Raw genomic sequence first — 11,270 nt, forward strand, 5'->3', positions numbered from 1 at the left:
CCCTACCCATTTGTCAAAAACCCAGGAAAAATGAGAGCTGCACATATCGTTCTTTTTGAGTGAGAGAGGAAGGTTTTTCAGTAAAACCCAGGAAAAGCTAATCGCCAGTTACCACCTGGTCTGTATTTGCTATTCTTTTGTGTTATTTCGTTTTTTATCTCTGTTCACTTTCTCTCTCTCTGTCCTCCTTTGTCTCTGGGTTGGTTTGTTTTAGTCACACCTCTGTTTTTTCAGTTTATCCTCCATTTCGCTTCCTCAGGGTGTATTATCTCAAGATGGGTGTGCAAGATAGGACCACTATTTATCTGATTCTTCTTGTTCTCAAATGGGTGTTTCTGGGTTGTTGAGAGTTTCTGATGAGAGGCTCTCTTGGAGGAGAGAGCCTGCCTAAGAGGACCTCAAAGCGTCGTTTCAGTGCTCATTGAGAGTGCCCAAGTCTCTAGTTATTGTCCCTTGTGCCCCTGTTTCAATCTTCCTTTGCTCTGCTCTGCTTTGGTTTCTGGGTTTTTGTTGGTTGGATAAATATGGCGCTCTTGATACATAAGGAGTCTAAGCAGATGGACATCAGCAAGTATGTAAGGTATACGCCTGAGCAGGTTGAGGCTTTGGAGAGGGTCTACTCCGAATGCTCCAAGCCGAGCTCCATGAAGAGGCAGCAAATAATTAGAGATTGTCCTATACTCTCCAACATTGAGTCCAAGCAGATCAAAGTTTGGTTTCAAAATCGGAGGTAGGATGCACAGGCATATGAGTTATTTTTGTTCTTTCTCCACTTCATTTCATCCTTTATTTTTATTTGGAAGGGAAAGAAAATGCGATTAGGGGAGTTAGTTCAGTTTTCTCATCCATTTGAAAGTGCTTGTTCAGCATTTGGACTGGAACAGAATGAGATATTATGAGAAGATGGGTGTTGCTGATTTGTTTCTGGTTTTTGTTGGAGTTTTTTACTACTCTCATGAGCTTCATTTCTTTTCTAGCACCAAAGTGGGCTCGTTTTCTTTTTTCTATTAAGCGTTGGGGTGCTATGTTTAGTTCATTCAAATAGAAGAAAAGTAAAATGAGTTTTTTTTATTTTTTTGGGGGGGTGTGGGGGTTAATTTTTTTTTATTTTCCATCTGACTTTTTCGGGTTGTGGGTTCTCTGCTGTTCACTTCAATGTTTGTGAATCAGAGAAAAACGAAGTTGGTGTACTGTCATGTGGGTTCTTAAAACATAGCATTCTTGAGTTGGACTTCATTTTGTTGAAATTTTGTGTTCTCGATGACTTGCTTCTGTTTTACTCATTAACTTTGTTGGATTCCGGGATAAGAAAGAGGTTTTTGGCCGGAATTTGTTTAGTATCGTACATACTTACATTGCTTCTGAAGGAAATGATGATATTTGGCAGCATTCTTTCTCCCAATTTTTGTTTACATCTTTTAATGGTTAGACTACTTTTGGGTTGTGTGGGGAATAAAAGAATGGGAATGAAGGTTTCAATTTTTTGCCTTGGTAGCAAGCGTGGTGCTGAACTGAAAAAAGAACCTCATTAATGTACATTAATTAATGGGGGCCCCGTTTTCCTATCCTAAAGATATCTTTTTCATTTTTGAAGACCAATTTGTATTGAAAGAAGTATAATGTGATTTAAGTGTCATTTGTTTCAAATATTTTGTTTTTTTTTTCTTAAGAGGACAGTTTGTTTATTTTATCTGGTTTTTCCGGCAGTAGGAAGATTGTATCTACTAAAATTTATTCTTGGGATGTTTCTTGGTTTCTTTCTCTTCTTTCATTTATGTATCTATTTTTATCGATTGATGTGGAAGTGTGAGGCCTCAGTTTCAGGTTTCAAATTTCTCTTCCTCCCCTGAAAATGAAGTTTGTTAGGTCTTAATAATTCAGGGGAGCTGGCCGGAAACACATTCAACTCTGATTTTGCTTAAATATACTTTATAAATGAAGTTGGTCAAACATTTGTTTGACATAGAGAATGGGAAGAAAATAGGGACTTGGGGGGGGGGGGGGGGACTTTTTCTTATGCTCTTTATTTTGCTTCTCATGCTTATATCTCTTATTGAGCTTATTTTTACTAAGTTTTTGGGAAATGAGGTTGTACTCTAAATCATTCCTGAATATTTTTTTTTCATTAAAATCATCTGAACAGATGCCGTGAAAAGCAAAGAAAAGAAGCATCCCGTCTCCAGACAGTAAACAGGAAGCTGACAGCTATGAACAAGTTGTTGATGGAGGAGAATGACCGACTACAGAAGCAGGTCTCCCATTTGGTGTATGAGAATGGTTGCACGCGGCAGCAACTGCAGAACGTGAGTTCCACCTTCATTTGCTGGTTAAGTGTATAAGATGATTATTTATGTTCTTCTAACATTCTAAGTGAAGCTATCTCCTGAATGAATTAACCTCATTCCAAATAGCTGTGCATGGATTTCTGCAAATGCATTGAAGGCCACTATTTCTATTCTTTGCTGAGTATTTTATTGGTTAAATGTTTCTTATGAATATGATTTAGATCAATGACATAAATTTTTCACTGACAAGAGGGAGCCTCTTCATTTCAGTAAGATGTTTCCTTGGGCATTCTGCTCTAAATATTATTATAGTTTGTTTAGTTTTCCTTGTGAACTTTGGGCCCTGTTGTTTAAGTATTCTTGTTAAAGTTTACTTTTTCCAATGAAGCATTAAATCATACTTCCTAATAGTAAGTGTAATGTTCTTGTACATGACTCCTGCATTCTCTCTTATTTTCTTTTTCATCTTCTTCTCTCTCTTTCTCTCTCTCGAATTGTTCAGAATTTCCACTGAACTTTTACGTAGAGCTCTTATTTGAGTAATCTGAGGCACCTCTAGTGAAACTTAGGTTATCAAAAGTGTGAGCATCTACCTATATTCCATATCATTAGGGCCAAGTACTTGTCTCTTTCAGGAAGGAAGATGGTACTTGGTGAATCGTATCATGATATTAATTCTATGGTAAAAATCCTGTTTCTATCATTATTTTATGAGCTGTTTTGCTGTTTAGATAGGGGTCCCCCTATTTGTCTAGACTTTGGGCTTTATCATTGTACTCTGCTTTTGCACTTAATTAATTTCCATCCACCCAAAAACAAATCCTGTTTCATTTTCATAGGATATCTGTTGAAGGTCATAAAGTGTACAAACCCTGCTTCAATTCAATTTGCCATTCAATTGTGTTCAGGCATCTGTGGCGACCACAGACACAAGCTGTGAGTCTGTGGTCATGAGTGGTCAGCACCAACAGCAGCAAAACCCAACACCTCAGCATCCTCAAAGATATGCTAACAACCCAGCGGGGTGAATGAATCAAAACACTACTCTTTTATACAAGCTATTTTGATTCCTGGTTGTGTTCACTGGTACTTACAAACTTTGTCTTGTTGCTCTCAGTCTCCTTGCTATAGCAGAAGAGACCCTGGCAGAGTTCCTTTCCAAGGCTACTGGAACTGCTGTCGACTGGGTCCAAATGCTTGGGATGAAGGTAAGAAAATGAAATTTATGCAGCCTGATCCAGATCCCTTTAATGTTAATTCAGACTAGTTTACAATACTCTGTTATTTTCTTGTTTTGATTTTTTTTTTCTTTGGGTGTTTGCACAGCCTGGTCCGGATTCTATAGGAATTGTTGCTGTTTCCCGCAATTGTAGTGGGATTGCAGCACGAGCCTGCGGTCTCGTTAGCTTAGAGCCCACAAAGGTATTTTTCTTCTAATTTCTTTCTAGCCATATTTTTCTGTTGATCTGGTGTAAGATGTGTTACATCTGTCTACAGGTCGCCGAGATCCTGAAAGATCGTCCATCTTGGTTGCGCAATTGTCGTTGCCTTGATGTCTTGACTACAATCCCTGCTGGAAATGGAGGGACTTTAGAGCTTATATATATGCAGGTTTGTTGTAATTGTGCAGGTTATTTGAATGTTGGAATGAAGGTTATATACAATCTTTGTTTTCACAGACATATGCACCAACAACATTGGCAGCACCACGTGACTTTTGGACGCTGAGATATACAACGGGTCTAGAAGATGGCAGTGTTGTGGTAACTTATACTATTCTTTTTTGTCTTCTCTCATTTTTATTTTTTCCAGTTATGGAAGTGGATTGTTAAGTATGGTGGTTATCTGAGTTCAGACTATTTCTAGCTACTTTATTGTTATATAAACTTGTGCAATTTGTAAAACTTTATATAGTTCCAGCACCCAGAAAACTCTCCTTGGTTTTAAGTTTCTGTTTTGGTTGTAGGGTTGTAAAACTAGGTACTTTGTTTCTCACTGCTTCAGTTTAACTGCAGTAGTTTCTTATAAAAAGAAAACAAAATGAGCATGTGCAGTGGTTCTCATATTGTTTAATATATGCAAGTTAAGTTTGGCCTGGTATTGTGGAAAAGCTTGTCCAAAATTTTGGTTTTGTTGCTGGATTTGAGTTTGTTTTAACATAGAAGTGTTTGTAGACTAGATGGCTTGTTCTAGACCAGAGTTGATGTGGCTATACGCAACCCACATCAAATCAAACATGAGAAAAGTTCCCAGAATAGTTACCCAAAAGCGACTCTTTTAGACTGACAATAACATCCCCACATGAATTCTTCTTTGTTAAATAGTTATGAAATTCTTATGGTGTTGACTTGGCTTCGTCTGGTCTTGATGGAATGTAATCATTTGTAGGTCTGTGAGAGATCATTGACGCCTTCTATTGGTGGTCCCAATGGGCCATCTTCTCCAAACTTTGTCAGAGCGAAGATGCTTCCCAGTGGCTACCTCATCCGACCTTGTGAGGGTGGTGGCTCTATAATTCACATTGTTGATCATGTTGACTTGGATGTGAGGCTAATGACCAAACTAATGCTGCAGCCTTCTGATATTGATTTTCTAGGTCACATGTTAACTTAAGTTCCCTTTATTTGTGAATTAGGCATGGAGTGTTCCCGAAGTTCTTCGGCCGCTATATGAATCATCCAAAATTCTTGCTCAGAAAATGACAATTGCTGTAAGTACTCTATGGCTACTATCATTTTCACTTCTATTTTACTATTTTTAATGGGTTGGGGAGGTTGCAAGTTTATGCTTATGCTTGGTTCAAGCTTTTGCTAAATAAAAACTGTATGCTCCTACTTTGGTGTCAATCCGAATCTTTTGTTCAGTTGGTATCCTCATGGAGATTATATTCATGCAACTATTTTGACCTGCCATAGTAATTTGATGGTCTAGATCCTCATACTTGTTCAGTTGTTTGAAAGCCAAAATTGAGTTACTAGCAGCTAATGAAAACGATATGCTGAGAAGAGGTTGAATTTCTCCTGTCATGAAAATAATGGTTACACCTTTTTTTGGGAGTTATGTGAAATTGTTGATCAGGCTGTTTGCAAATGCAGGCATTGCGGCACATTCGACAGATTGCACAGGAGACCAGTGGTGAAGTTCAACATGGTGGGGGCCACCAACCTGCTGTATTACGGTCATTTAGTCAGAGATTATGCAAGTAAGACTGATTTCATGGAACTAAATTATGCATATTAGGTTTCTTTCCCATACTGTGACTTAAGATTTTAAAAACTGGATCTCAGGGGATTTAATGATGCTATTAATGGGTTTGCCGATGATGGGTGGTCGCTTCTGGGCAGTGATGGTGTAGAGGATGTCACCATTATGATAAACTCCTCTCCAAGCAAACTTTTTGGCAACCATGTTAACGCTTCAGCAATGTTCTCGACTTTAGGTGGTGGGGTACTATGTGCGAAGGCATCAATGCTGTTGCAGGTAGTTCTTTTCAAATAACCACTTGGAGCTGCCATATTTCAATGGACGGCTTTTTCATTGTAGCAGTATTTACTTTTTATTGACAAGTTTCTGTTTTGTTATAAGTTTTCAGCTATTTTCTCCCGTGATTTATTATGCTTTTAGACTGAACCAAAGTGGTTATGTAATCCTTTTTTAATTCCATCCTAGTGCATGTCTATGGGCATCTTATCATGTCTGGTTCAGTTCTTCTAGGTGGTTGCATTCTTCATTACAAAAATATCCAATGAATTGCAAAGTCTTCCTATTCTACTGAATTACAAAAGTTAAGATCATTTAATCTGTCATTGCAGTTTGAGTCTGCAAATTTAATCAACTCAGCTTATCCCAACTACATGGGGTCGGCAGTCTGTAAGTTTACTGAGATTTCATAGCTTTTGCACTTAATTTATTTGATTGGATACTTCTGTTAGAGTTATCCTTATAGTATTTCTTTCTTTTCCTATTGAAAATCCAAGAATTTTGCGTATGATTTCCTAGAAAGATAATGAGGTGCAACAGTAATTGAATTTTTAAACACTTATATTTTCTTTCCATGATTTTGTTGATATTTTGCCCACTGAGGCCTCCCATGAGTATTTCACAAGTCCTCATCTCTCTTTTTTTCCTGGTTATCAGGCTTCCCTCCCCCTTGGTTTTCATTTCTTTTTAAAATTTTTTTATTCAGTTCTCTGTTATTATTCTTCCTCCCTCCTGCAGATGTTTTCTTTGAAGTGGTCCTTTCATGAATTATTTCTAATGGAAGGCCTCTTATTGTTCCTCTATGTTATAGAATGTTCCCCCTGCATTACTTGTTTGCTTTTTGAGGGAGCATCGTTCTGAATGGGCTGATTGTGGAGTTGATGCTTATTCTGCTGCATCTCTTAAAGCTAGCCCTTATTCAGTTCTTGGAGCGAGGCCAGGTGGTTTCCCCAGTAGCCAGGTCATATTACCTCTGGCCCATACAGTGGAACATGAAGAGGTACTATCAATTCTTGTGTCTTTTGGATATAGTGCGTGCTAGCATGCATTCAGTGAATTCATATGGTGTTTGCTATTAGATGCATTCAGTTATGTCATATTCATGTGTTCAAGCATGTCTTTGCGTATGAGATCAGTCCTGTGGTCCCCAAGCTGAATTCATGCCCGTGTTTCTATTCCTGATCTTCTTAATTAATATTGCTGTAAGCTAACTGGCAATTTTCTAATGTAGTTCTTGGAGGTTATTCGGTTGGAAAGCCATGCGTTTTCCCAAGAAGATGCAGTTTTGTCACGGGATATGTTTCTATTACAGGTGAACTTTGTTGCTGTCTAAGTTGTCTCTGCTCCTTTTTACTGGGTAGGATTCTATATGGCTAGAAAGAGAGAATTTAAGATTCAGTGTAGTCACCAATTACTTCTGCAAACACTGCACTGGTGTACGATGTTTTTTGGATTAGAGACCCCATCCAATGTGTTTCCTCTGGATGTTTCTTGAAATTGACCCAATTGGATATTCAAAATCATTACCCTATTTGAGAGGGATTCGTTATTTGTGACATATCTCATGGGGTTTGCTGATTAAAAACTACCCGTGCAGTAGTCCTGGTCTCATCATGATGTCAGGATCTCTCTTCTTGATGTGTTTCTTGCTTGTCTGGCAGTTGTGTAGTGGAGTCAATGAAAATGTAGCTGGTGCCTGTGCTCAGCTTGTCTTTGCACCCATTGATGAATCCTTTGGAGATGATGCTCCTTTGCTCCCATCAGGTTTTCGAGTCATACCGCTGGATCTTAAAACAGTTGGGTGATATCTCTGAACTTACAGATCTGGATTGTTTTTCTTGTGTTTCTTCTTAATGAGCTCTTTACATTTGTTTAATTTGCAGGATGGGCCTGCAGCAACTAGAACTCTTGACTTGGCATCGACATTGGAAGTTGGACCTGGTGGAGCCCGTTCTGTAGGCGAAACTTCATCAAACAAGTATAACCTGAGATCAATATTAACTATTGAATTCCAGTTCACATTTGAGAACCACCTCCGAGAAAATGTGGCTGCTCTGGCTCGCCAGTATGTACGTAGTGTTGTGGGGTCTGTTCAGAGGGTCGCCATGGCTATTGCCCCATCTTGTCTGGGCTCCCACATTGGGCCAAAACCACCTCCTGGGTCTCCTGAGGCTCTTACGTTGGCCAGATGGATTTGCAGGAGCTACAGGTGTGTCTCTCGCTCATTGAACTTTGAGTTTTCATTTGTTTGTCCTTGCAAACTGTCCTTTTCTTAATTGTTTCCAATCCATAGTCCTAGTTATAAACTTATAATGCTTTAATGGTTGTGACTTCCAAAATTTTTAGACTTAGGAAGACTTAATGGTACATTTGGGTAAGTTTTTGGGCTTCTGGCTTATAGGCTTACGGGAGCCAGATTCTCAACAGCAAAAAGCTGGATCCAACAGAAATATTCGAAGCTTTAGTGCCAAAACAAAGAGAAGCTTAGAAGCTGACTTTTGGGCTTCTGGATTGTAGGCTTACGGAAGTCAGATTCTTGACAGCAAAAAGGTGGATCCAACTGAAATACTTGAAGCTTTAGTACCAAAACAATGAGAAGCCTAGAAGCATGCCTTCCCCGCATTTGGGATTCTTGTGCTAAGAGGTGGTAAAAATTCCAAACCCAATGCCACCAGCTGGACCCGTCTTTTTTCCTGCTGCATATTGAGAAATGCACTAAGTGGCTCTCTGCCCTAAGTTTCCCTTTCCCCTTAACCTTTTTATTATTAAGCATAAAATTACATGTAAAGGTGGCAAACCTCCCCAAAAGATTGCGACTTATTTCAAAATTTAGTGTATGAATGTTACCGAGTTTTTTTTATCTTATACTGTATCAGTGGTTTCTTGCTCATTTTGTTCAGTGTTTTTTCTTGTACTGCTTCTGCCATGAGGTTTTGACCCTATTTTTTCAGGTCCCACACTGGAGGAGATCTCTTGAGGGTTGATTCCCAAGCTGGTGATGCTGTCTTGAAACTACTGTGGCACCATTCTGATGCAATCATGTGTTGTTCTTTGAAGACAAATGTGATTATCTTCCTTTCTTTAATGTCCTTTGAACTCCTAATTCTTAAAATTTTGCTTGTTGGGAATCTTACTGGGAAAGATTTGCCTATTCCTCAGATAATTGACCTTGTAAATGGACCTTATTTGTGGGGTCCATACTAAATACATGAGGGGACTTGGCATGATCTCAATCATCTCACAGATTGATTTTTCAATTTGTCAATGTGCTTTTGATTTCCTCTGCTCTTAGTTCTACTGAATGGTGGATGATAGAATGCGTGTGGGGGCATTTGTGTTCTCACACCACTCTTGCAATTGTTTTATGTCTATAGGCTATCCTTACTATTTATCTAACCTGATAGGATAATTAGCTTGATTTCCTGTGGAATATGTTATTTAAATGCAATTTGAGGAAACAAAAAATCAAGTTTTCTCTATTAGGAGTAACTAAAATGATTAGTGAAAAAACCAGGCATCTCCTGTTTTCACCTTTGCGAACCAGGCAGGGCTCGACATGCTTGAGACAACACTCGTGGCCCTTCAAGACATAATGCTTGACAATATTCTTAATGATGCTGGCCGGAAGGCGTTGTGCTCTGAGTTCTGCAAGATCATGCAACAGGTAAGCCAATATTTTCTTCGGATGCACATACATAAAATTGTCAAATGCTCGCTGTGTGGATTCCGACATCAACCTCGAATCCAATTGACTGTGGACCCCATTTGTGGAAAAAACAGTGTCGTGACCAAAAGATTCGCATTGGCCTGTCTGAGGTTGGAAATCCTCATCAGTGTCCAGATGGTCAGTGTCCATCTTACGCTTGGAACTTTCACCAACAGTGGGGGTACTGTGGGGAAGGACAGCTGATTCAGAGTCGGAAGATGACTCTTCGGAAGATGATTCTTTGTGAATCAAATCTTCGTCATCCGAAAAAAGAACAAAGTTATTTGCTATAAAACTCTGTTGGTTGTCAACATTGAATTGTTGAAAAAGAAAATTTTCCTGTGGGATGTGTCTTAGGTTTCCTATGATAGAGAGGTATGATTAAACAAGAGTTTGGAAAAGGTTTAGTGATCAGATGATTAGGAGCAGGAGAAAAGTATAGTTCCCTTGGGTAAACCAATTAATTTTTATAATTTTGCTCTTCTTACACTGCTTTTATTTCATCAACTGGTAGCTTCATCAAGGGCTTTTACTTGTGTACTTCTGTTGTAGGGCTTTGCGTATCTATCAGCGGGGATCTGTGTGTCTAGCATGGGGAGGCTAGTTTCTTACGAGCAGGCTGTTGCTTGGAAGGTCTTGAATGAGGAGGATTCACATCACTGCCTGGCTTTCATGTTCATGAACTGGTCTTTTGTTTGATGAAAACAAACCAACAGTTAAACTTCTAAGATGGATGAACTTAGTGAACTCTTTTTACTGTGATCTTTTGCTTGAGAAAGCTACTTGTTATGACAATATGAAGTGATATTGTTCTTCTTTAACAAAAACAAAAAAAATATTGTTCTTACCATGGAACCTTAGCATCATGATTTACTTGTATATTTATATATCTTGTTTGATGGTTTAGATTTTGCCTTTTAATCAAATCTAGGGAAGTTGGTATAATTTCTTTGTTAGATTTTTATCTATCTGGCATGGTTAAGTTTCTGATGGCAACTACAGAACCACCTTGGTGGGGTTGTTGCCATTGTGGGTAGCCTGCAATTCTTGTTATTTTCATTGATGTCATATTTAGGTCAAGATCTCATCACTTGTGGTCATTTTATAGGAAAGATAATATGGGTTATATTTTATCTTATCCTCATCATACCTAGTCAATAAATGTGTAACAGTAACTCCATAATGGTCCAAATCAGGTATTCAGTCATGATCTGTCATCTGGGTCAGGGGCATTTGACTAAGAACTTGATATTGAAGATTGAAAGGGAAAACTTTTCCCAAAAAAAAAAAAAAAAAAGGAAATCCCTATTGGGTCACCAGCATTTTCACTTTGTATATTGCAGAAACCTAATCAATGATGAATCTGACTCTTGACCCAACTATAGAACCGGAAATAATGACCCTTTTAAGCAGCAGTGATAGGTGTGTGATCAGTGATGTAAGAGAACAGTGGAAAATTTTCAAGGGCAATGACATCATCTGAGTACCTCTGCAAAACATACATTAAGACTTCAATTTGTGCATTTGCTAAAATCATGGATTTAAAATTCAATTCAGAATTGGTAGAAATGGGAATTAGTTGATCTACATGTTTTTTAAATTATACCTTCAAAAAAAAAAAAATATCAAAGAGGTGATTTTGATTCAGCTAATTTTGGCTAATTATTGATCACTGATTTTGATTCAAGTCGATGAAGATTAATTTCAAATCAGATTCAATAGAGTTCGATCCTGTGTTTGATTTTGGGTTTTAAAACCTTGACAAAATCCCAGTAAGGTTTTAAAAATTGTTAAATTGA

General features: G+C 38.3%; 1 protein-coding gene across 3 annotated transcripts; it reads left to right on the forward strand.

The window, feature by feature from the left end:
- Window positions 1–341: 341 nt before the first annotated feature.
- On the forward strand, window positions 342–10,286 carry LOC122640455 (homeobox-leucine zipper protein HOX32-like). Of its 3 annotated transcripts, XM_043833660.1 has the most exons (18): window positions 343–730; window positions 2,144–2,303; window positions 3,194–3,309; window positions 3,403–3,493; window positions 3,612–3,707; window positions 3,783–3,896; window positions 3,965–4,048; window positions 4,674–4,829; window positions 4,921–4,995; window positions 5,381–5,487; window positions 5,573–5,765; window positions 6,577–6,765; window positions 6,997–7,077; window positions 7,427–7,561; window positions 7,649–7,974; window positions 8,717–8,828; window positions 9,280–9,429; window positions 10,024–10,286. In XM_043833660.1, the coding sequence occupies exons 1-18, from the start codon at window positions 525–527 to the stop codon at window positions 10,168–10,170; spliced, it is 2,538 nt and encodes an 845-aa protein (XP_043689595.1). In that variant the 5' UTR covers window positions 343–524; the 3' UTR covers window positions 10,171–10,286. The 3 variants fall into 3 exon arrangements, 2 of the variants coding, with proteins under 2 accessions (XP_043689596.1, XP_043689595.1); XR_006329662.1 differs by lacking the exon at window positions 8,717–8,828 and having other exon boundaries at window positions 342–730; window positions 10,024–10,181; XM_043833661.1 differs by lacking the exons at window positions 9,280–9,429; window positions 10,024–10,286 and adding an exon at window positions 9,153–9,200 and having other exon boundaries at window positions 342–730; window positions 8,717–8,845.
- The last annotated feature ends 984 nt before the right edge of the window (window positions 10,287–11,270 follow it).

The sequence above is a fragment of the Telopea speciosissima genome, chromosome 9 (genome assembly GCF_018873765.1).
Source record: "Telopea speciosissima isolate NSW1024214 ecotype Mountain lineage chromosome 9, Tspe_v1, whole genome shotgun sequence".
Taxonomy (NCBI): domain Eukaryota; kingdom Viridiplantae; phylum Streptophyta; class Magnoliopsida; order Proteales; family Proteaceae; genus Telopea; species Telopea speciosissima.